The sequence below is a fragment of the Oreochromis niloticus genome, linkage group LG9, assembly GCF_001858045.2.
Source record: "Oreochromis niloticus isolate F11D_XX linkage group LG9, O_niloticus_UMD_NMBU, whole genome shotgun sequence".
NCBI lineage: Eukaryota > Metazoa > Chordata > Actinopteri > Cichliformes > Cichlidae > Oreochromis > Oreochromis niloticus.
The window spans coordinates 7230795-7256545 of NC_031974.2; the positions used below are offsets into that span (position 1 = coordinate 7230795).

Here is a 25751-nt window from a genome sequence, read left to right on the forward strand (position 1 = left end):
GACCATGATAATCAGCTCCATTAACACTTGTACTTGAAATGTCTTTTGTCAGGTAAAGTCCACATGTAACAGGAAACACCATGAAGCCAACTACACTGGGGTTAAATGGCACCTCTGTGAGCCGCATGGTCAATGATTTCCTTCACCGGCTCTGCACTGGACAAAAAGGAGGTCAAAAAGGAGGTCAAGAGGGCCATAAAAACTGCTAAACTGGAGTATAAAGACACAGTTGAAATAAATTTAGAGCCTCAAAACCATGTCCTCTGTTAATACTGCGGTCACCACACCCAGAACCATCGAGGTGGAGGGCAGCAACCCCTCCTCCCTCCCTGACGACCTCAACGCTTTCTGCACCAGGTCTGAGACAGACAACATCACCCAGCTTTAGGAGCCCAGATCCTCACTCAAGCCTGGCAGCTCTGCACTCACCTTCAGGACTGAAGATGTGGTGAGAGCCCTCAGGAGCAGGGAGAGGAGCCCACCCAGCCCTGACAACATCAGCAGTCGAGTTCTGAGGCACTGTGCAGGGCAACTAGAAAGTGTGTTCTGGACTCTATTTCAACACTCAATTGACAGTCACACCGTCCCCCAGCTGTAACACTCCACAGTCCTCCCCATCCCCAAAAGAAACAACCCAAAGTCTCTGAATGATCTTCGTCCTGTGGCCCTCACCTCCCTGGTGATGAAGGCCATGGAGAAGATCATAAAACAGCACATCATAAGAGCAACCGACCCCCTGATGGACCCACTCCAGTTTGCTTACCGTGCATGCAGAGGTGTCGATAATGCCAAAATCTTCATCTTGGACTCCATCCACAAACATCTGGATCTCCCTGACTCCTCCGCCAGACTTCTGTTTGCTGATTTCTCATCAGCGTTCAACACTCAGCAGCCTCATATCCTGGACACTAAACTTTCCTCCCAATTTCACCTGGATGATCAGCTGATCCTGTGGATATTGGACTTTTTGACCAACAGGACTCAGAAAGTTTGGGTCAACAACTCTCTTTCCGCTCTCCATTCCACCTCCACAGGCTCCCCCAGGGCTGTGTGCTCTCCCCCCTGCTCTTCATCCTCTACAGATCCACACAGCCCAACTGTCACCTGGTTCTCCTGTCACTGCTGTCAGGCCCCTCACAACACCACGGGGCTGCTCTTCAGGAGTTTGTAAAGTGGTGTGACAGCAAAACCAACGAGATGGTGGTGACCTTCTCCAGTAGACAGGGGGATCTGGCTGCTTCAGTCACCACCACCATCCACGGGAAGCCAGTGGAGGTGGTGAAGGAGTACAAATACCTGGGAACCATCTTTGACAACCTGCTGAAATTCTCTGCCAACACAGAGGAGATTCTCAGGAGGTGCAACCAACGGCTATGCCTCCTTAGGAAACTCAGCTCCTTTGGACCCTCTTCTGGATACCACATCAAACTTCAAAACACTGAAATCCTCTTTATCCTAATCCTATTCATGCAATCATCGCTGGCGAGTATAGGTGAGGATGGGAAATGTATCAACCAATCAGAAGACTGCATTGGCTTTGTGCTTTATGCAGCAACACAGAGCCCAGATCACTGGAGATGCTCCATCAGTCCTCCTGTCAGTCACCTGCTTCACTCTTCCCTCATTCACGTTATTTTGAGAGAAAAATTTGGTCCAGCCATTTAAACTTTGTGTATTGTAGGGTTTACCTTAGGGCAGGGATAGCTCAGTAGGTAGAGTGTCTGCCCCATGATCGGAAGGTCGGGGGTTCGACCCCACTGAACGGCTACCCTGAGGTACCCCTGAGCAAGGTACCGTCCCTACACACTGCTCCCCGGGCGCTGCACTGGTGGCTGCCCACTGCTTCACTGGGTGAATGGGTTAAATGCAGAGGAGTAATTTCCCTTCGGGGACTAACACAACACACACACACACACACACACACACAATAAAAAGCACCTTGAGTTCTTGTTGTTACTTGGCACTGTATAAATAAAATCGAATTGAATCTTGAAGCTTATCCGTATCAGTAGGCCTCAGCTGATGTGGTGTTCATAGAGCTTGTGTTTATGATCACTTTGGACCAAATGTTGGACATAGCTGAAAAGTTAAGCACATATAGAATTTCCTTTTTAATGACTGACGTGATGTAGATGGTTGCAAAATCTTTGGTACCCGTAGCAGTCTGTTGTTATAATTTTGTAGTCCCATAGAAATCTTTCCAGCATGCAGATAGCAATGCTCTAATCTTAGAAACCCAAACACAGATATAAATAGATAAATAAACTAAATACAAAAATATTTTAAAAAGTCAAAAACCTGATTCTCCATCACATTTTTATTATGACAATAAAACCTGTAGTTAAAAATCATGCAGTTTGTAGGTGAAAGTGTAAAATATCTCAGTCATAGTGGTAACTGGGATGAGGTCACTTCCAGTTCCAGCAATCAGACGTGAAGCCGATTAGCTTCCTTTCACATTATTTTACTGCATAAAACATTCATGTGTCTGGCTGACAGTTGGGTTCCCACTGCAGAAGATCATTTTTTCTTCACCTTCCTTTGGTTTACACTTACATATCAAACATTTTTTAAAATTCTGTTATTAAGGTTTGCATTCTTTAGTTGGATGAATCAGAGGGACGTTTGGTGTATTAACAGCTCACAGGAGACTTTGCTTCTTTAAATCCATGAAGTTCAACTTCTCTGTTAACTGAAATTGAGGTAAAAGCATTACAACAATTAGAATTCATCTTTATTGTTTGAATTTCCATTTGTCAGACTGAAGGAGTTTTTGAACTCTTATTCTGGAACTTTTTACTGCAATTATTTTGGCTAAGCTGAATTCATCAAAGTAAGTAAATCTAAACTGGCTCTAGGGAATATTTAGATTCATGTTTGAGAAAACTGGTCCTAACTCCATGATAAAAATGTTCTCCAATATGATAACTAATGGCACGGTGTGCATTTTTATTCACAATATTTACTTACATGTTGGGTTCGCCACTCTCTGACGCTGTCATGCTGTTTTCTTGCTGACCTGAGACATGTTTTGGATCCATAAGATTGATACAAATATACAGATTATTTCAGTAGTCAGACAGAATGTACTTTTACCTCTTTTGCAGTACAGCACCAGAGAGACTGACGATAGGATGCATATGAGTACTACCACTCCTGCAGTAATGGCTATAATAGTCATGTATGTTTTTCCTGAAACAGGAAAAGAATCTGATTTTTAAATTTCTCCTGGATGCCTTAATATGTTTATTTTGTTTGTACGTCAAAAAGATTTTAAAAGTTTTGAATGATTCTTGCTTTTGTGGATTAGAAGGACCCAACATAAATCCCTTTACCTTGACTTATTTGAATAATGGTGTAATTAATCAGCATCTCCTCAACATTACTAATCTCACACGTGTATATTCCCTCCTTCTCTGAAGATAAGCCCAGTAATGTGAGGCTTCCCAACTCTGATACAGCCTTCACATGCTGCTTCCACTCCTTTGAGACTGTGTAGTTGGAACCAGACCCAGTCTTTTCCAAAATTGCACGATTAAGGAATCTCCAAATGAGGCTTGTTGGAGAAGTGTTAAAGCTGGGGCAGGGGATTGTGGTTTCAGTGAAGCTGCCAGTAACTGAAGCTGAAACAACACAGAGGAAGGTTGAGTATATGTCAAGTATAGATGAACAGCCTACACATGAAGTGCTTCTGTGTAAATCTAATGCATGTATTTCAGTATTCAACAATAAGCAGCTTTCAACCTCATTTCCTAGCTCATATGAGAGGTCATACTCACGTAGCTGCCTCAGACTGGCTCTCCTCCTGTTTCTCTGAGTGCTCACAGTGCAGCTGTAGACTCGATCAGTTTCATTGAGTGAAGCTATCAAAGAACCGTTGATGTTGTAGAGCTGCTGCTTGGTCTGCTCGACTGTTGTTGTATTCTTGAAGCTCACCTTGGATGGAGGTCTGGTTGACCAGGTGAGCTCAGGTTCAGGGTAGATGCCCTCTGAGCTGCAGGTGACCCGGTTTCCTACATGCTGAATGCTGACTTTGACTGGGGCTGAAAAATACAGAGTGATCTGTGGCTTTTCAACTTAACACTACAACTGCTACATTTATTAGAGGTTGGTATAAATCTTTTGAAATATCGAGTACTTAAAAGAAAGTAAAATCCCCCAAAACCTCAGATTTGTCATACTGTGCACTTTGAGGTTGATAAATGAATCCTTTTCTGTATTGATGGTGCTGATGTAGCAGCTGTATCTGCCCTCATCCTGAACCTGCACCCCTGTCAGCTGGAGTGAGGCGTTTCCTCTGGAGAGCTGGTCCTGGAACAGCGATGTCCTGTTTCTGAACTGCTGGTCCTGGGTTCTGAGCTGGTCTTTGTTGCCATAGTACAAGTATACAAGAGGGTGTCCCTCTGACAAGTGCATCCAGTGGATGTATACTCCTCTAGTGTTTCCCTGGAAAGTGCACGGTAAGATGCACGTCGTCATGAAAACACAGGAAACCTCAGTATCTGAAACATCAGATAAAAAGACTGTTAATGACTGATGAAGTTTTGCACATAAAATATTTTGCAGTAACATGAAGGGAAATATTAAAGTGAGCCATTTCTCAGTCTGTCTCAGCTGGTGCTAGTGAATGCTTCACTCACCTCCTCTGGAAATGGTCAGAATCCACAGAAACATGACAATCACCAGACACATGGTACTGCCGATCCTGGTAATCCTGATCCTGTAACATGTCATTTCACATGGAGCACTGGACTGCAGAGAAACGTTAAGTTTGTATTTTAAAAATGTAGCTTTCACTGAGGGGAACAGGCTCTTATGATTAATGTTACCAAAAGTATCCGATTTACCTGCACAACTTCATGATGGAACCTGCTGAAACAGACATGAGACAAACGGAAGTCCAAAGGCAGCTCTGTGAACACCTGCACCTGGTATCAAATCAGCCATGTGGGCTTAATTAGAGAGAGGACATGAGAGAGAGAGAGGGAGAGAGAGAGAGAGAGAGAGAGCTGGTGAGAGTTGCTTTTTTAAAGTCCCTTCATGGTTGTTTGTACAGCTAAACTGATACTAAAATGAAGGACAGAAGGTAAACTCAGATTTTAAAACAAATAAACTGCAAATCCAGTGTTGACTGTTTTTGTCACAATTTGGTGGGACAATCAATCTAACACAGAGAAACTCACAACTCTGGGTCCAAGGCCAAGGGACCATGCCAACTCATTTCTGCAATGTCTTGATGCATGCTCAATCATCCAGGAAAGTAAATCTCCAAAAGTTGAATCTGTTCATCTGGACGTAGCATTTTGTGGGAGAAACGTTTCGTCACTCATCCAAGTTACTTCTTCAGTCTCAGCTGACTGCAGGTTTCCCCAAATCTTATAAACAGTACATCTGCATAATGACTGAAACCAGCCCACTGAAGGAACAATGGGCCCATTTTTCCTTGGGCCCATTGTTCCTTCAGTGACTGAAGAACAAGTCACTTGGATGAGTGACGAAACGTTTCTCCCACAAAACGCTACGTCCAGATGAACAGAATCAACATTTGGAGATCAGTTCTGCAATTGTTGGGTCTGTGTTTCCACAAGCCCCACTGGTTTTAGAGACTTATTCATCATGAAGAAAACAAGACAGTCAGTGATTGATCAATTTACTTGCAAGGTAGGTCTCGTCTGTGTCTAACACGAAAATGACCCCGACGATGGCCTCCTCTCGCTGCCTTTTATTGAGAAACAGCTCACACAAAACACATCACAGCAAAGCAATGCCCACATGGTTCTAAGACAAGGCATTGTATGTATATGTGTGAACTTCTGTAAGTATGTAAGAATGTGTGTGTGTGTGTGTGTCCTCCTACTGACCAAAGAGGGTCATAAAAGCATAAAAGCAGGAGCAACATCCTTGGTCATAAAGAGGGTAGTATCCCTCACACCCAATGTATGGTTTACCATAGATAACAAAGTGAAGCCAAAACAAAAGGCAAGTAGTTTTACCAAACATCAAAAAGACCTTCACAAGGATGTTGCCTGTAATAAAAGACTGCAGCCCCCCACTCAGAACCTCGAGAATCTGGGGGAAGGACAGAAGAATCCTTTCATCACAGAGTTAAAACAATGTAGAGATGGTAAGCATAAAAATGACAAACATTTAACAATTCACTCTAACAGCAATGACCTCTCTGATTAGATCTCTCACTCTGTAAGGACAACGTGGTACGTTTCAACAAACCCCAGTGGAGATGGTCTGTGGTCCACACTGATGACAAACAAGGAAGTTTGAGAAAAATGTTCTCAGTTCCTGATATTTAATTGAAATTGACCAGTTATTGAAACCTCCATAAAAACTGGCTAACCAGTTCATACATGGTACTGGCTTTATACTTTGCTAGCTTCAAAATGTTACAACAACAAAGGTTCTTTTAAATACACTCTTAACACTGTTTAAGATTAATTTTCTTTAATAAATTAATGAAGGGTATGACAGAAAAATAGTGACTGTAAAATGCATTTTATATATTATTAAGTAGACTTTGAAAAAAAACTACAAGTCTCTTGTTAAAGGGAGTGCCTGGGGAAATATTTGTTTTGTGCTGTTGGACGTCAACAGAGGACACAGGCGTGGTTTAATGTTCACTCACAGCAAACACACCAGAGAGAGAAAGTAAAAGGATAAACTGAGTTAGGTAAGCCACCACAGGAGGATCCTGACTATTGTTACGATTATTAATAGTAGTAGTATTAGTAGTATTAGTAGTACTGCTACTACTAGTAGTAATTAGTAGTACTAGTATTGTTTTTCCTCCAAAATGTGTTTTTAATTTTGCTTGTTGGACTATCTACGGACTCAGTAAAGGTGCATTTTCACTTTACGTTGTCAGCGCGTCTCATCAGCTTTCATTTGGGTCCACAGCCAGTAATTCATGACAACTCTATGAAAATACAGTAAGTATTTGTACTTCTTTACTTCCCATTATTATCATGACATCTGCTAACATCCCATCACCAAATAAGACCTCAAATACAATAATTTAAAATACAATTAAAGTGAACTGCACTAATGTTCAGACTATGTTTAAATGCTTTGCAGTCAGTTTAGCTCTTTGTGAGCTCTTAAAAAAAAGATTCAATAAAAATGCGTACAGAGAGAGAGAGAAGGCCGTCTGATCTGTTGTAAATGGAAAGAGAAAACTTGATTCACATGACTGAAGCGCACTGTTGACTCCATCTGGAATCAGAGAACAGAGGGAGAAGAAGTGCTGAGGCAGGACGTGGCATGCTTTTTCAGATATATCAGTTTGTTTTGTCTATGTGGACTATAGAGGGAAGAAGAGTTAATCAGTTAATCACAAAGCTTCAGGCCATATTTGCAGGCTGCAGATATGCAGGCTGAGTTCTGCTAAATAACACTCACTGTGTGGACTGATAACTTGCAAAGCGGGTGCACAAACTGAGCAAGTGTGTGTTATCTGCTTTATGCTCTGTGCTGTGTGGAACTGGTTGAACAGGTATAAAACTGCTGGGAAAATATTGTTTTAAACTATCTACACAGTGTGCTGACTGTAAGGACAAATTGTTGATTCTTTTCCACACACAGGAAGAACATATAGGATTGTGTCCAAAAGTTGAATCTGTTCATCTGGACGTAGCGTTTTGTGGGAGAAACGTTTCGTCACTCATCCAAGTGACTTCTTCAGTCTCAGCTGACTGCAGGTTTCCCAAATCTTATAAACAGTACATTTGCATAATGACTGAAACCAGCCCACTGAAGGAACAATGGGCTGTGAGGTCAGTTCCTTAATCATAATTATGCAAATTCCCATGACCATTGATCAACAACCACTGACCAAAACCCACTGATCAAAGAACACTGATCAATGGCCATGAGTACCATTCACAGAGAGTTGGGGAATGGCTGCAATCACAGCATTGTAAGATGGTGAAAGATGTACCCTTAGGCCCCCTCCTCGATTCAGAGATGGTCTTTCCCTTTTCAAGTAAATGGGCTCCTTGACTCCGCCCTCAAACCAGCGTTCCTCCCTGTCCAGGATGTGTACATCCTCATCATTGAAAGAGTGTCCACTGGCCTGTAGGTGTGAATAGACTGCAGAGTCCTGGCCTGATGAGGTTGCTCTTCTGTGTTGTGCCATCCGCTTCGCTAGAGGTTGTTTGGTTTCCCCGATGTATAAATCCTGGCAATCCTCCTGGTGCTTAACAGCGTACACTATGTTACTCTGTTTGTGTCGGGGGACCCGATCCTTGGGGTGGCCATTTGGGGTTTAAAAGCCACAGAGACCCGGTGTTTAGAAAAAATGCGTCTCAACTGCTCCGATACTCCTGACACATATGGGATCACTACAGGTTTTCGCTTGGGCAGCGGTTGTCCTTCTCTCCTGGATCGGCTGGAGCTTTCTTTAGGTGCCTTTCCCGCTTTGACAAAAGTCCAGCTGGGATAACCACATTTACTCAGGGCCTTCTTGATGTGCTGTTCTTCTGCCTCCCTGGCTGCTGTGTCAGTGGGGATGGTGTTCGCTCTGTGTTGTAGCGTCCTGATGACACCCAGTTTGTGCTCCAGTGGATGATGAGAGTCAAACCTTAGATACTGATCCGTATGTGTAGGTTTACGGTACACGTCAGCTTTTAGATGTCCCCCATTACTGATGGAAATCTCACAGTCTAAGAAGGCTAACCTGCCACTTTTCATATCCTCCCTGGTGAATTTGATGTGTTGGTCCACCGAGTTAATGTGATCCGTGAAATGTAGTACGTCCTGAGATTTGATTTTCACCCAGGTGTCATCCACATATCTGAACCAATGGCTTGGTGGTGTTCCAGGGTAGGATAGCAACGCCCTCTTTTCCACTTCTTCCATGTACAAATTGGCCACGATGGGTGAAACTGGGGAGCCCATGGCACACCCATGTTTCTGCCTGTAGAACTGACCCTTGTATGTGAAGTAGGTGGAATGAAGACACAGTTCCAAAAGCAAACACACTTGGTCGATGCTGAGAGTGGTCCTGTTGCTGAGGTAGGGTACATCTTTAGGGTACATCTTTCGCCATCTTACAATGCTGTGATTGCAGCCATTCCCCATCTCTCTGTGAATGGTTCTCATGGCCATTGATCAGTGTTCTTTGATCAGTGGGTTTTGGTCAGTGATTGTTGATCAATGGTCATGGGAATTTGCATAATTATGATTAAGGAACTGACCTCACAGCCCATTGTTCCTTCAGTGGGCTGGTTTCAGTCATTATGCAAATGTACTGTTTATAAGGTTTGGGGAAACCTGCAGTCAGCTGAGACTGAAGAAGTCACTTGGATGAGTGACGAAACGTTTCTCCCACAAAACGCTACGTCCAGATGAACAGATTCAACTTTTGGAGATTTACTTTTCTGGATGATTGAGAATGCATCAAGACAAAATTTAGGATTGTGGTCAAACTGTTTTTCACCACTAGATCATTAAAACAATGATCATACTTGACAAGTGACACAGAACATGCAAATGTTCTTTAACAGCAGTGATGGGAATAACGGTGTTACTTTTTTCAACAAGCAGACGGTCGAAGTTGCTGTCTATGTGAGTAATCTGGGCGCTACGGCTTTAAGCAGCTGCGCACTTCCGCGGACGGTAATCACTTTCTGGCAGACGATCACTTTTTGGCACAACAGCTCGAGCTAAGGGGCAAAACAATTGCATGAGTGCTGCTGTTTTACTGAGGAAGAATAAAGCAGTCGTGGTAAGCCAATCACATGACCACTTCAAGATGAAAAGGCAACAAGGTGATATATACCAGTGGAGTGGCACAAATAATTTGTGTGGCATCTTATTGAATGCAGAACAGCTGATTGTTCTGTAAATAGTTTGAAGTGGTTATTTAAAAAGGGGTAAAAGGTAAATGGCTACAAACAACTTTGTTGTTTGCAAAACTTGTGCGTAGGATTTTAAAATTGACAATTTATATTTGCATTTAAAGTTATGAAATATAATTCAATAAACATGTTTGTGGTTGTTACAGTAAAATATATAGCTTTCTACTCTGATTTTATGTTTTTTGTCTGATTTTAGATCATTTGTGTTAATACAGTTTGTCAACATGAAAACATAACTGTAAATTCAGACACGTGAGGTTGTGCTGAAAAGGATGATACCAAACAAGGCAAAGTAAATAGTTTGTAAAGGTAAAATGTGGAGGGAAAATCAAAAGTAGTTAAAAATGGCCAATTATACCCTGGACCCCAGAGGGTTAAACTTTTTTAAATGCAATAGTTACTTTTCAAGTAATTAATTACTTTTAGAATCTTGTAACTCAGTTACTAACTCAGTTACTTTTTTTGAAGAAGTAACTAGTAACTATAAGTAATTACTTTTTCAAAGTAACTTGCCCAACACTGCTTATAACTACTTGGCACGAACACATTTATCGTTCAACAAAGTGTGAACTCGCTTAGACAAGCTTTCTTGTAATTTCTTTAAATAATAATTTTCATCATCCAAGCTTTTCTTTGCAGTTTGTCTTCTTTTTGCTCCTTTGTCCATTGTTGGGTTTAAGTCAACCCTGCTGGTAAACAGAACCTGTTACTGAAAGCAATCACACAGACACTAGTGTACATTTTACTTGCAAGGGGAGTGCTGGAGAGCATCGCTGCGACTCGCCTGTCCAAGCAACTCCAACTCCTCTGCGTCCGCCTCACTCTTTTATTGACCACAGAGGTTACATATAATTCAGTTAACCACGTGACAGCTTTAAGGCAAGCATGTGTGTGTGAGCAATGTATACGCCTGTCCGTGTGTGTGTGTGTGTGTGTGTGTTTCCAGCTATACCATACATAGACATACGACCTTTCAATGAACTTAAACTGTGTGTATGAGGTTCGCAGAAAAGCAGAAGTAAGCGTCTTGCTAACCTACAAAAACAGGAACTTGCAATGGTCTGAAATGAACATTTAAAGGTGTAAAGTCGAGCACCTTAAAAGAACATGGTGCTTTCTAAATGTATAACATAGCTCTCTGCACTAAGCTGCATTCTAAATAAAGATAGCACATTTTGTCAGCACAGACACAGATACTGGAAATGTTAGAAGGTTGAAAATAAATCCTCTGACTGTCTGGCTTTTTCTTCGTAACGATAGCCATATTGGGACACATAAAGGCAATGATTATATATCTATATATTTTAGCACAAATGACAATATAAAAAATATAAATTCCAACATCCATCAAAGTGATCTCACTCTGCTTCAGTAATATTGAGGTCTGGGCTCTGGAAAGGCCAGTCCATGGCATCATGATGACTGCAGTGGCTGGTTCACTGACCGTAGATCAGACTCAATTTAAAAACAAAGTAAAAACAAAAGAAAACATCAATCTGATCATGTCTGACTGTTTGTGTTGGGACCTTATGGTGACAGGGATTTGCTACAGCATCACTTTCAGATACTCGTCATCTTCTGTAGTTTCCTTCTTTTGTCCTCCATTTGTGCAGTTTCCACATTTCTTTTCAAGGGTACACTGGACACTGTGTCAAGATATGAAAATTCAGGTTTAAGATTTAGGTTCAGTTAATAAAATGGGAATAATTTGTGTTTTTGTGACAGTGTGGCAGGCTGCCAGTAACAAAGTGCCCACAGATACACTTTATAAAGTGGTTCTTTGCTAAGTCTTGTTTATCCTTCTGCTTTTTAACCAATTCAAATTAATTGTCATAACGGTGGCTGCTGTAGGACAAACAACTGTAGTCACCATTCATCTGTAGTAAATGTTGGGCTTTCAATATGTGTCCATGTTTATTCACTCTGGAGGAGGCTGTACAACTTTCATAAACAAGTCTGAAACGAGTTGATGAGTCAGTGAAGCTCATTTCTGATCAATGACAGCGATACTGAAATGAGATGTTGAGGATATCCTGAACTTTTCTGCTGCTGTTAGCTGCTGTTAGCCAGCGTCAGCGAACCTTTCTTTGGCTTTAACCTTGTTTTTCAATTAGCAAAAAACTGTCATATAATGTGAAGTTGGAAAAAGACGTTTATGAAAGCGAAAAATTGATTCTTAGGACACTCAGACTAAACATTGCTGGCATAATGTTAGTCTAACCAGCTGTTATTTTTCAGCTGGGTTGTTGTCCGGGTTGTAGTATTTGCAGCCCCATAAACATACATGTTTATGCACATTTTTGTGTATTAGAGCCCTGACTTCACTTCAGAAGATAAGGATTGAGGTGAGGAGGAAGAGGATGACAATTTGTTGGTCAGTATATCAGTATACTGTCAGTCGTCTCTTTTTTGTCCCATGTTTTCTTGTCTTTGGTTAAGGGAGCCCGTTCTCAGATGATACAACATCGGTATGATTTATATCTTGAGTCTGAAGGTTTTCCTCTATGGTCTGAACACCTACAGGTTTCTTCTTCTCTGACTTTGGCATACTACCTGTATGGCTGGTCTCTAGGTACATTCATAAAATGTGATTGGGGTAATGATACTACCCATCTCAGCCAATGTATTCAACATGGCAGGTTAACATAGCAGCATCCACAAACTAGTGCCTGCTCCTGAAAACTATCTTCAAATTTACCAGATGAATTAAGTTTCTCTCTATTCCCTGTGTATCATCATGATGTGATTTTTAGTTTACATGACAATTCTGAAATTAGCTTATTGGAGAAATCTGACTGTAACTTAATAACCTCTGCTAATGTGAACTCACTGTTTCTGGTTTACCTCTCAGACTGACTTTCAGAAGTCCACAAGATGAGCATTTGTGCTGAGGAAGAAAAGACTGGAGCAGAGTCTGAAGAAAAGAGTGGAGCAGAGTCTGCAGGATCCAGCTGTCCCTCTATGAGAAGTGACAACTCCAAAGTTGCTCCTTTAGACTTCAGAGATGAACCTGGACCCTCAGACACAACGTAAGACTCAGTTTCTACTAAGATTTTCTCATCCTCCCTCAGTGTGTAACCACGAGTCCATTTAAATTTAACCTTTATGTTAACAGTACACCCTATTAGTCCAGTTCTTACTGAGGTCATTTTTATTTTCAAATTAAAACAGTTTCAGCACAAGATTAAAATATATTTTATGTTAAATGTAAATGTTTATGTCAGCAACATCACTACATAAACAAGTGTGAGTAAAATAAATGATCCTGACATACAAAATAGTGAGTGAAAGACAAAGGAAGCATTAAGAGGACTAATGCTGCCAGGATACAACGGACCAACTCCCCACCACTTTGTTTCCAAAAAACAAATAAAATATTCACAGTCAGCTTAATCAAATGAAATTCAGCTGTTAGATGAAGCATATTTCATGCACAAGATATTAAGTGTTTTATTATAAAACATCTGTCCTTTGGCTGGATCCTGTCTCAGTATAAAAGGAAGAAAGAAACAAAGTTAGAGATTGGGGTACTACCATACAGGAAGAATGAAAGAGAGTAGACTCTTTAACTGGGACATAGTAAGAAAAAAGTATCTAAGACTTGATAAAAATGTTGAGATCATTTTATGTTTGGAAATTCAGGTTGACTTTGGATACATTTTGCTCAGTTATAGGTAAAAAATGTATGAAAACGTATGGTCAGATAGCTTTAGAAATAGATAAATCTAACATGCTTATTAAAGTTTCTTTAATGAGGCCATATGTGTGAAACAGCAGATGTGACAAACACACTCCACTGCTTAAATACCACTACACCTGGCTGAGGTTGTAGTTGGTGAAAGCTGGAGACAGATCAGTGTTAAGTAAGACAGGCTGACAGGGAAAGCACTTTATTACTGTTGATGAAATCAAAAGCAAACATCACATCGATGATTCAAGCACCAGTTTTCTTCATCTTAAAAAGTATTTCCCTTTTCTCGTTCCTCTTTTGGTCATCAGACCGTCTGCACAGTGTTGTCAAATTTTGATCAGTTTTTTTTAACCGATAAACAATAATTGACTTTAATGATTAAAATGTGTTTAAATGTGTTCACAGAGAGAGGAAGGCGATCTCAGAGGATCCAGTCTCTACCAGCTGTGGACCAGAAAAATCCAGGACTGAAGCACAACTGCAGATATCCAGTAAGAGCAGCTGTCTACAAAGTAGGATTAAGCATCCGCTTATTCATGGACTCATTTCTGAGAAAAACTGTTACAGTCAGAGTTGTGTAATACATCCTCGGTACTTAATGTGGGATCGGGGAGGGGCCGAGGGAAGTGAACTGAGTTCAAGGTGGAACTGTTGATCTTTAATAAGTGGTATTGTGTAGTAAAGGCACACAGGCTTTTATCGGCAAGTTGATTGAAAATAATTAAAAACAAACTGGAGCTGCAGAAAAAGAGTTAAACCAGTATTCTACTATCAAATATGATCATAATAATATATCATAATAAAAAGGTAATATTGGCTGATTTTTTAACATGTTTAGATAGTATTACTATATTATAAGGCGTGAATTAATCCTACATTATCTTCCCAATAGTCTACTTTGCTTAAAAGCAATAATTTAAATATTATGTTTAATGCTCTGGATTATTAAATGGAAACACTGGTGATAGTTTCTGTGTAAAAAGTGGGAAACAGAGCAACAAATTGAAAACCTGCATGTTTCTATTTAGTAACATATTAATAACAGTGTTAATAAAATTTTTAAAACAAACTTAAAGACAGAGACTTTCTTTCACAGGATATTTTATATCAGGATTCAATACATGACATGGTAAAAATATTTCAGGTAGAAAAGAAAGTGCTCAGGGATTAGATATTTAAAATGTCCAGGACACCAGAATAAAATGTCATCCCACTCCCACTTATCCAGTTTGTGGTTTGCACAGCACCAGGATCCTGCCCCACCTCCATCACTGACTGACCTCTAACAATCCAAGGAGTGAAAGCATGTGCAGCGAATAGCACCAAGCTGGTTGTTGCTAATTGGCAGTTCTTTGACCATCAGTTTTACAGATACAGACTGTCCTATTAATAAAATGCAGGATTATAATGTGTGTAACATTTTGGAACACTTGTGTCTATCTTCTTTTTGGGGCGATCGTGGCTCAAGAGTTGGGAGTTCGCCTTGTAATTGGAAGGTTGCCGGTTCGAGCCCCGGCTTGGACAGTCTCGGTCGTTGTGTCCTTGGGCAAGACACTTCACCCGTTGCCTACTGGTGGTGGTCAGAGGGCCCGGTGGCGCCAGTGTCCGGCAGCCTCGCCTCTGTCAGTGCGCCCCAGGGTGGCTGTGGCTACAATGTAGCTTGCTATCACCAGTGTGTGAATGGGTGGATGACTGGATATGTAAAGCGCTTTGGGGTCCTTACGGACTAGTAAAGCGCTATATAAATACAGACCATTTACCATTTATCTTTAGAAATAAAGCACTACAAAATTCATTGATGGTGGATAGCTGTATTCTGAGTACAGCACATCTCTAATCCCCTCTCCTAAACGGAAGTGCTTAATTTTTGGATGAATTAGCCACATTATATGAGGATTATCTAAAAGTATAACTAACCATGCTGTGTTTTTGTAGGCTGACTAGCAGACTTTGTTATTTCTTATTAAATCGTTCTCCATCTAAACACATGGACACATCTCGAGGGTCCACCCCCCCACCCCCTGCATCTAATGTGTTCTCAAAAATATCTAAGTATGGGAAGAAAAAAATCTTATTGCAAACCATTTAAATAATGTTATGTTTAGATGTAATAAAAGCATAACTGTTTTCTTTTTGCTCTTTTTTTAACAGCAGGTGTTGGTCTGCAGGAGATTGTAAAAGAACATAAAATACATCTAAAGAGACAATATGAACATGTGACCGAAGGATTTGGTGAATCAGGAAGTGGAACCCTCCTCAACACCATCTACACTGAGCTTTACATCATAGACGAACAGAGTGAAGAGGTTCATACTCAACATGAAGTGAGGCAGCTGGAGACAACTTCACAGACAGATACTGACCATGACCCAACAATCAAGTGTCACAAACTCTTTGAGGTTTTACCTCACCTGAAGAGACCAATCAGAGTGGTTCTGATGAACGGAATCGCTGGCATTGGAAAAACCTTCTCAGTGCAGAAATTTATTGTGGACTGGTCAGAAGGCTCGGAAAACCAAGACATCAACATAGTGATTCTGCTTTCATTCAGGGAGTTGAATCTCGTTAAAGATGAGCCGTACAGTCTTCTGCAGCTGCTCCATGTTTTCTATCCAACATTGCAGAAAGTCACCACAGAGAAACTGACTCTTTGTAAACTTTTGTTCATCTTTGATGGCCTGGATGAAAGTCGACTTTCACTGGAGTTCAGTAACAGGAAGGTTGTTTCTGACATTACTCAGAAATCATCAGTCAGTGAGTTAGTAACAAACCTCATAGAAGGTAATCTGCTTCCCTCGGCTCTCATCTGGATAACTACCCGACCTGCAGCAGCCAATCAGATACCTCCTACATGTGTTGACAGGGTAACAGAAGTGCGAGGCTTCACTGATGCTCAGAAGGAGGAGTACTTCAGGATGAGATTTAGTGAGAAGGAGCTGTCCAGAGTTATCTCCCACATTAAGAAATCCAAAAACCTCAATGTCATCTGCAGAATCCCAGTCTACTGCTGGATCACTGCCACAATCCTTGAGTACATATTGAATACAGACCAAAGAAGCGAGCTACCCAAGACCCTGACTGACATGTACTCGTACTTCCTACTGGTTCAGACAAAGAGGAATAAGCACAAGTACCAAAAAGGACATGAAACAAGTCCACAGGAGCTGACAGATGCTGACAGGGAAGTTCTTCTGAAGCTGGGGAAGCTGGCGTTTGAAAATCTGAAAAAAGGAAACATCATATTCTACCAAGAAGACCTGGAAGAGTGTGGTCTGGATGTCACAGAGGCTTCAGTTAATTCATGGGTTTGTACAGAAATCTTTAAAAGAGAGTGTGTGATTTTCCAAAAACCAGTCTACTCCTTTGTTCATCTGAGCATTCAGGAGTTTCTGGCTGCTGTTTACACTTTTCAGTGTTACACCAACAGGAAAACAGAGGTACTAAAGGAAGTCCTGGGGGAAGAATATAATGAGACATCTCTGGACGTTTTTCTGAGCAAAGTCATGGAAAAGTCCCTCCAATGTAAAAATGGCACTCTGGACCTGTTTGTTCGCTTCCTGCATGGCCTCACACTAGAGTCCAGCCAAAGACTCTTAGTAGGTCTGCTGAGTCAGACAGAGAACAACCCAGAAGTTATCCAGAAAATCATCAACAACCTAAAAGAGATGAGACGTTCTCAAATCTCTCCTGACAGAAGCATCAACATCTTTCATTGTCTGACTGAGATGAATGACAGCTCACTGTTTCAGGAGATCCAAGAATCCCTGAAATCAGAGACAAAACTCTCTGAGATCCACTGCTCAGCTCTGGCCTACATGCTGCAGATGTCGGAGGAGGTTCTGGATGAGTTGGACCTGCAGAAGTTCAACACATCAGATGAAGGACGACACAGACTGATTCCAGCTGTGAGCAACTGCAGAAAGGCTCTGTGAGTCCTGCTGTGATCATTAACACATTTAATCAGTTTAGATCAGTAGTTCAGTTCTTCAAATATACAGAGTACTAAAGTATTTTTTTATTTTTAGGGAGTTTTCACATCTATAGTTGATTAACTCTGCTCTAAATTTGTTCTGATTTCTCTTCACACAGAGACACAACTCATTTTAATGTAGTTCACCCAGAGTAATTTCATTCATCGATATTTTTTAGTGATTAGCTTCAGCACCTTTTGGTAACAGTCAGCAGATTTCTTTTCATGTAGGTAGATGTGAACAATCACGTTGTAGCAAAGAGACAACACTTTCACAGGTGAATCTTTCCATTAAACTGACTTTATTCAAAATCTCCTGGAGCCAAATTAAAAACAGGAAACAGTCCAAATGTTTCTCTTCACTCTTTAGTTTATAATCTAAAGGCTTCTTATAGAAAAGGTGAATGAGGCAGGTTCTATAAAACACTTTGAGTAGAAAGGTTTTTACTCAAGTAGAGTAGCAAGGTCCTATATGGGAATGAATCTATTTACCATTGACGAGGATCAGATTTCACTGACAGAATGTGGACATCATCATGGTTTAAATGCAATTTTGTTTTCATCTGTAAATTAAATATCAAGATTCTCCCGTAAGTCTGCTCATCTAAGAAACACTAAATAAAATCATTGTGTCATCTCAAACACAGTAATATGAGATGAGCTGAACCACAGATGTGAAGAACAAATGTTTATTCGACTATGAAATCACTTTGTTTTGTCCTCCTATTCACTCAGTCTGTTTATAATTCCTGCTTTTATAATAACATATTTGATGTTTTCTCTTGTCACAGACTACAACGTTGTCAACTTTTAAAGACTCACTGTGAAGTTGTGGCCTCAGCTCTGAAATCCGACCCCTCCCATCTGGTGGAGTTGGACATGACTGGAAACAAGTTGCATAGTTCAGGACTAAAGTTCTTGTCTGATGGACTGTCGAGTCCAGACTGTCGACTAGAGACTCTGAGGTGAGTTTGCTGACTGGAGCTGTTGTTGTTTAATCAAAGATCTAAGTCTCACACTCTTGGTTAATAAAGGTTCACGATTTGTATGAACAAAAATATAAAGAAGTGTCATTGATTTCAGAAATGTTTGCTTTTCCAATTGACTGAATGATTATTTTTAATTTTGGCTCCAAACAGACGTGACAGACTTGAGCAAAGTTCAGTCAAAGGCTGACAGAAGTCAGGTTATGGTAGAGAGATATTTTTACAGTAGTTCAGCCTCCACAGGTCCAAAGGCTCAGTCAGTCAGAGTAGGTGAGGTGATTGGTGATGAGTCTTTAGAGTCTGTGCGGGGTGTCAGTCACACTGATAAATAGCAGATGAAAACAGGCTACAGAGATTTTGACAACCCACACAGCTGCTTTGGTGATGTATGTGTTAAAGAAAACAGCAGCCTGACACAGGCCAAAACACAACAGCAAAGCAGGATTCTGGATGTATGTGAGGATTTTTTAAAAAGAGCTGGAGAAGAGAGAGGCTTCTTCAAAAGAGTATAAGAAGAGAGAAGCTGAGAGTTTTTTAAAGGTTTCTGTTCCTCTAAAAATGATCTTGTTTTAACTCATTTTGAGTATTACACACCAAAGATATCTTATGTTGTTGTAAAGAAAGATAACGACACAAGAACTCACACAAAAACAGAAGATCTGCACTGACAGCTGACTGAAAGCTGCCTTTACAGCCCAAAAGGACCTCACTAACCAGGCAGACAGATTACCATGGTGTGTGAAGCAGTGCCTGCTTAGAGTCTGTTTTAAATCATCTGTTCTGTAGACAGAGAATATTTTCAGCACTAAATCTTTAAAGAAAAACTACTGACCAGTTTGAGTGTAAAGAACATTTTATAAAGAGTTGTCAGTCACATTCTTCAGCAGACCATTTCAGGCTCTCATGAACTTGAACCTTGAGTTCAGGTAATGTCACCTCAGTTCACTTCAGGTTTAGAGCTTCAGTCTAGTGTAGAGATTAGGACTGAAACTGTAATAGTGTTCATGTAGAAAATACTAATGAAAAAAGATCAAGTGACCACTGTTTTTATTTTCAGAATAAAAGAAACACATTCAGATAACTCTGTCATGTTCGTGCTTTGACTTCTGCTCAGCAGACAAAGATAAAGTCATGTGGTCAGATCCAGCTGCTTCAATGTTTATTTAGTGCCCGCCATTCTTTAACAGTTTTGTACTTTGAAGACTGATTTTAAAATCCATGATAAAAACTTCTGTGCATTAATCTTGAAGAGAACCTCACTGATGACTGGTAACTTCATTTTTCTCTTTTTTTTTCAGGTTGGAGAGCTGTCGGTTGTCATATATGAGATCTCTGTTTTCAGCTCTGAATTCTAACCCCTCTCATCTGAAACATCTAAACCTGAGCTACAACAATTTGGAGAATTCTGGAGTGAAGGAGCTTTGTGGTTTTCTGGAGAATCCCCACTGTCGATTGGAGACTCTGAGGTTCGACACCAAATTTTAACTGTGCTTAGATCCCAATCCCAGATAGTATAGTATTTATAGTCTAACAGTGATTCTTGAGATAAGGGACAAAACATGTCCAGCAGATAAAACCCAATTTTGTGGTTAAAAATATGCATACAAGTGTTAACCCAACTGCCTAAAAGACAAACCAAGGCAATTTTTATACAACAAAAGTATGATTTTGCATTTTTTATACATATATATTTATTTTAAATGGCACAATACATTACCAGTACCTTAAAAATCCATTGTCCAGAAGCAGGTGTGATAATATTAAAATACAGAAAAAAATTAATAAAAGTAATGTAAAATTAAACATCATGGCTTTCGTCACTAAGTATTTAAGTCAATACCTTATATAATATCAAAATATGCAATTGAAAATTCATTTTTACATATTTTTTAAGTGATTAAAATCGTGTCCAGAGTTTTTGTCAACACCATCAGATTTTTTTAAAAGTACAAAAAAATACGGAATTATTGTGGATAGCTTACACTCTGAGGACCCCTTTACCACTTCCTGTTTGATACACATGCCATAAGGTCACTGCTGTGATAATTTTTTTTATTTTAATTTCATTTATTGCACACCTTTCTGATAAAACTCTGTGTCACAACCAAACCTGTGTCAACACCAAAGTCGATGTAATCCAAGATTTAATTATTTTTCTTAGTAAATAGAGCTTAATTTAGATAGATTGTAGAGGCCATAAGCAACTGATGAAAAACAAGATGGCTTCTGTCAGAAAAACATGTGTTATGAGAGAAAGTAGGGTATTTTGTCAACACCATCAGGATTTTTGTCTGACGGTGTTAACCCTTTTTCTGATGGTGTTGACAAATGCCACAAAAGTGTGCTATTCACCATTTATATTAAGTTATTTTTTACTAATATTTCAGATATATTACTTCCTGTGTATTTTACTGATATTTCTGCTTTACAGATCTGTCAAATATTATCAAATTTGCCTTATCTTGAATCTCATTGTTTATGTATACATCATTAATCCTGTAGGAAAATGCTTAGTCCTCTGCATTTAACCCATTCACTCAGTGATGCAGTGGGCAGCTACAAATCCAGGATAGCTGCTGTTCGTTGGATTTGAATGCCCAACCTTCCAATCATGTGGCATCTGCTGAGCTAGCTGTGCCCCGAGAGGTGGTCTTTAAGTGATGATGTATGAATTCTGCTTCCGGGCCTAAACTACTCGGTGTTTATTAAGCCTGTTGTGCTGTTAAAATGTTTTAATCCTTTTTATCTTGTTCTATTACATCTGAACAAGCCCCTAAAAACAGTCAGTGATCACTGTCAGCCTAACCATCGGGAACCCTCACGTTAATTTTTATCAATTATGACACTGGATGCTTTCAAGCACAGACTCTGAGTAATAAACACATTTTTTTTTTTTTAATTCCTTATGCAGATTGCAGTGCTGCAGTTTGTCAGAGATCTGCTGTGATTACCTGCTTCCAGCTCTTCAGTCCAACCCCTCCCATTTGAAACTTCTGGACCTGAGCTGGAACAACCTTCAGGATTCAGGAGTGAAGCAGCTGTGTGTTTATCTGAAGACTTCAGATTGCAGACTGGAGACTCTCAGGTCAGACACCATTTTTTAGTTGTACTTAGATATATATGATGTGAAAGCTGGCATTAACCTACACATATATCCTGACATTAACCTAATTAACACTTTAACTGTGGCAGAACAATGGTTCACATTTCAAATCTTAAAACTGAACTAATGAACTAAGAAAATCTTCTTATCAAATTATCAAACCTTAAATGATTTTATCACAGACTTTGCCTCTTAAACTTACATCTTCTATCTTCATTCAGATTATGGGGCTGCAAGTTGTCAGAGACCAGCTGTGATTATCTGTTCAAAGCTCTTCAGTCCAACTCCCATCTGAGAGAGCTGGACCTGACCAAGAACAACCTGCAGGAATCACATGTGAAGCAGCTGTCTGAGCTTGTGGACAGCCCACATCACACACTGGAGGTTCTCAAGTAAGTAGAGGCTTGGACTCAGTCCAGGCTGCTTTCCCAGTATAGCACAGTTAGTGTGAAATCCAGTGTTTCTTGTACATCTGGTCTTCTTAACTCAGTGAGGCTGTAAGAAGAGAACAGTGGCAGGCTTCCATATTTGATAGAAAGACAACAGACATCCAATCAAATGACACAGAAGTTTGTGATCATGTGTTTGAGCTGATGTGACGATAACTAATGTTCACATCTACAGAGAATAAAGCTGGATTTGTAAAGGTGTCAGCTGGAAACAAGCTTTATTTACACAGAAACATCAAATCACACAGATGTATTAAATATTTTACAGAATATTTTATTTATTTTTAGAGGAAGAAACTGTCAACAAACAAAACATTCTACAAAGAAAACAACCAACTCGCCTATCATGGAAATCAACAATGATGCAGGAAAATTAGTCAAGCCCACACGCACAGAGATATGTTGGAAGCAGGAAGCAGGCAGGACCTGTCAGTCTTGACAGGTCCCAGTTTATAGCCAGCCCCATTCAATCTCTAACCAATGGTCAGCTTTCACCTGTAAATTACATTAAACTGCTTACTAAATGAACACCACTGCTCCAGGTGTGGAGGAGTAAATGCAGTACACAAAATTATGACCTGGGTCATAACCTCCAGGAATCAAGGTTGTATATGTCTTACTGTCAGTGCTTTCATTGACATTTGTTCAGTGGTAGCCTCCATGTATATTAGTAACCTGATATTTTAGCAACTGGTAAGAAGTTCAACAATACACAGCAACCTTTGGTTTTAGTGAAACAAGAGAAAATCCATTAGTAAAGTGTTTGTGCAGCAAGGAAGAATTCAGGCCTCTCAGCGGTTAATCTCCACTGTAGAAGACTGAAGTCAGTGCTGCCTAGGGATGGGTATTGATAAGATTTTCATGATTCAGATTCCATTTTCGATTCTGTTTAACGATTCGATTCTTTATCGATTCTCTTATCGATTCTTTTTTTAAAAAGGAGAACACTAAGGTCGAATAGCTTAGAACTTTGTTTTATATCTTCTCTTTGAACAAGATAGAAATTTAGGAGTAACATGGCCTTACAAACCCAACAGTGAGATCTTAAGAGATCCACAGCCTACGGCTCTTCAATGGGGTGTCACAGGGTACCCAGGAAAAAAAATTGTAAATGTAAAATAATAAAATAAATATTCTTCTGTAGCAATAACAAAGTATAACATAAATTATTCTGTAGCAATTACACAAGAATATCCAGTAATGTCCCTGCCTACAATTAAACACATTCACTTACTGGAAATCGGGGGCATCTGCTGTGGCAAATGGGTGCAAGCCTTTGACCACAAACTTAGTCACTGCTCGGTGACATTCGTCTATCCTGGCCTGAAAGGAGACGCTACCGGTAGACTGCAGCGAGAAATGCCAGCATCTGAGCCAGCCAGACTCTGTCTCTCTCATCACGGTCACCTAAATGCACAGTAATGGCAGGTTTTGTAATGAGGCAGATCGCGCTAACATAATATGCACTGTTACTTGATTATTTACCCGCCGCATTAACGGGAGAGGACGTGTAAAAGTTACCGCTGCTGCTGGGTTGAGATTCACGAGTCCGGAGCGGAATTAAAAACACGACATTCATTTAAGGTTATCGCGTGTTTTGTGAGCAAATGCTTTTGCATATTCGTAGTGTTTCCTCCCTTAAATGAAATATCTACTTTGCAAGTTGCCCTGTTGTCATCCGTTCTCGTAAAGTATAACCAAACTTTTGAGCGTTTGAGCCGCTTAGGCGCCGTGTTCCCTGCCAGGTAAATGACGCTCCGCAATGTGGTGACGTCATTCGGGGCGACTGGAATCGATAAGGGAATCGTTTGCAAAAATGCCAAACAATTCCAAGGAATTGAAACAGTGGAAACTGGTTCTCAACAAGAACCGGCTTTCGATACCCATCCGTAGTGCTGCTCTTAATAATATTAATAATACCCAGAAGTTTGATTTTGTTGATCTGCATGTAGCGTTTTGTGGGAGAAACGTTTCGTCACTCGTTCATGTGACTTCTTCAGTCTCAGCTGACTGCAGGTTTCCTCAACCTTATAAACAGTACATTTGCACAATCACTGAAACTAGCACCACTGAATGAACAATGGGCTGTGAGGTCAGTTCCTTAATCATTAATATGCAAATTCTCTCCCACTGAAAACACCAACCTTTTGGGATGTACGTAGCTGGATGATTGAGCATGCATCAAGAAATAATAATACTGGATGTGCTGCAACACTGAAAAGTGATGAAGACAGTCTCTGCAAACACTCATTTATCTACTCTTCCCTTTCTTGTCTTTGCAGATGGAAGGACCCATAAACACAGTTGTTTGTGTGTGTGTGCACATGTGTCCTGATGGTTCAGAGAGGTTGAAACACCAGCAGCTTGTGTGTAGTGATGCTGTGACAGGGACAGGCTACAGGGAGGTGGAGTGGACAGCAGAGCTTCATCCAGCAGTGACAGAAATCAGAAATGCAGATGTCTGACAGTGCTGTAAACATGCTCTGAGAGCTCCTCTGTTAGACACCATGTAGAATCTATCGTCATCCTTTTGTGTTGTTTTGGATCATCACAGTGTCTTTTTGCAGACACTAGGTTCAGTTTTATTTTCTTTGAAGTTTCCTAAATACATTTCAAGATCTTTTGTATAACTGATGTAATTTTAAGTTTTTATCATGGTTTTGAAATACATATATTTCAAAACCACTATTAACCACTATTATGGAGAATTTTAAACTCTCCAGAGTTTGGTGTACTATATATCTTCAGTAATTTAGATAATGAAAGTATCTAGTGGTTCAGCAGATGAAGTGTAGGAGGTAGATGTTTTTTCATGGATGGATCATTGTCGCAGCAGTCTATCAATTTCTGCACAGTCGTAACTGACAGAATTTGATAAATTAATTACAGAAAGAAGGACACTGAGAAAAAAGAGAGCCGTGCTTTAACAATGGCCTTGTTTGCAGCAGTGGCTGCCACAGGTAAATATGCACATGGAGTCGGAACCAGGAGTGGTGGGAATGGTTTGTCTTCAGATATGTATCTGATTCAGTACCACATATGAAAGTGACCCAGGTCGGATTTGAAAATATCAGATTTGTGCTGTTCAAACTGTCAGACCATGATCGGATATGGGTCGCATAGGGTCAGAAAAGTCAGATTTGATGCGGTTTTGCCTGCAGTGTGAACGTAGCCTTAGTTATCTGTCAGTAATGAACCTTAATGTTTTATATGGATGATAAGGATCAATAAATGTGTGGATTTGAATCAAAGGAATGACTCTGACTCATGGAATGACTTCCTTCCCTTCCTGCTTTTCTGTCATGTCGATCAAATTCAGACCTCTAGCTTAATTAGTCACCCACCACCACAGCTTCCCAATTAAAGCTCAACATTCCTGCTTCAGCCAGTCCACTAATTTTAATGAGGTGGGGTTTTATTTGTTAAACCTGTCAGTGATATAGATTTCAACAGTGTCATACTCCTGTTGCATATGGGATCACCCATATCTGTACTGGGTCACGAGGTGGAGTTAAGGCAGACAAGCCTGGAAATAATTTATAAACTTTTTAGATCCAGCAAACAGTTAAAAATGCTTTAATTTATTAGAAGGATGATAGTTGTAGATCTCTCCAGATTTTAGATTTCACTACACCACAATATAGTGAAAAAGTGTAATACTATACACCACAAAAATATCTTAA

General features: G+C 40.2%; 2 protein-coding genes across 4 annotated transcripts; one reads left to right on the forward strand and one right to left on the reverse strand.

The window, feature by feature from the left end:
* Positions 1-2305: 2305 nt before the first annotated feature.
* Positions 2306-4969, reverse strand: LOC100712061 (CD276 antigen). The gene is made up of 8 exons (XM_019352691.2): positions 4848-4969; positions 4641-4747; positions 4182-4502; positions 3780-4043; positions 3336-3623; positions 3097-3192; positions 2971-3019; positions 2306-2692 (listed from the first exon to the last, which is right to left on the reverse strand). The coding sequence occupies exons 1-8, from the start codon at positions 4883-4885 to the stop codon at positions 2689-2691; spliced, it is 1167 nt and encodes a 388-aa protein (XP_019208236.1). The 5' UTR covers positions 4886-4969; the 3' UTR covers positions 2306-2688.
* Positions 4970-6676: 1707 nt separating this feature from the next.
* LOC100711794 (NACHT, LRR and PYD domains-containing protein 3-like) lies at positions 6677-25052 on the forward strand. 3 transcript variants are annotated; one of them, XM_019352694.2, is made up of 9 exons: positions 6677-6941; positions 12181-12898; positions 13966-14051; positions 15712-17488; positions 18322-18495; positions 19815-19982; positions 21428-21601; positions 21841-22011; positions 24351-25052. In XM_019352694.2, exons 2-9 carry the CDS (start codon positions 12744-12746, stop codon positions 24364-24366), a joined length of 2721 nt encoding a protein of 906 aa, XP_019208239.1. In that variant the 5' UTR covers positions 6677-6941; positions 12181-12743; the 3' UTR covers positions 24367-25052. The 3 variants fall into 3 exon arrangements, with proteins under 3 accessions (XP_019208239.1, XP_005464406.1, XP_019208240.1); XM_005464349.4 differs by having other exon boundaries at positions 12721-12898; XM_019352695.2 differs by having other exon boundaries at positions 12721-12898; positions 15715-17488.
* The last annotated feature ends 699 nt before the right edge of the window (positions 25053-25751 follow it).

What these genes read in the sequence shown, in the direction of transcription:
- LOC100711794 (XM_019352694.2), top strand. Translation starts at nt 12,744, where the DNA reads ATGAGCATTTGTGCTGAGGAAGAAAAGACTGGAGCAGAGTCTGAAGAA. An exon ending in CCTGGACCCTCAGACACAAC is followed by an intron (nt 12,899 to 13,965) that starts GTAAGACTCAGT and finishes ATGTGTTCACAG; the next exon opens with AGAGAGGAAGGCGATCTCAG. An exon ending in TGCAGACTGGAGACTCTCAG is followed by an intron (nt 21,602 to 21,840) that starts GTCAGACACCAT and finishes ATCTTCATTCAG; the next exon opens with ATTATGGGGCTGCAAGTTGT.
- LOC100712061 (XM_019352691.2), bottom strand. Translation starts at nt 4,885, where the DNA reads ATGTCTGTTTCAGCAGGTTCCATCATGAAGTTGTGCAG. An exon ending in TCCATCATGAAGTTGTGCAG is followed by an intron (nt 4,748 to 4,847) that starts GTAAATCGGATA and finishes TCTGCAGTCCAG; the next exon opens with TGCTCCATGTGAAATGACAT. An exon ending in TCTGACCATTTCCAGAGGAG is followed by an intron (nt 4,503 to 4,640) that starts GTGAGTGAAGCA and finishes CTGATGTTTCAG; the next exon opens with ATACTGAGGTTTCCTGTGTT.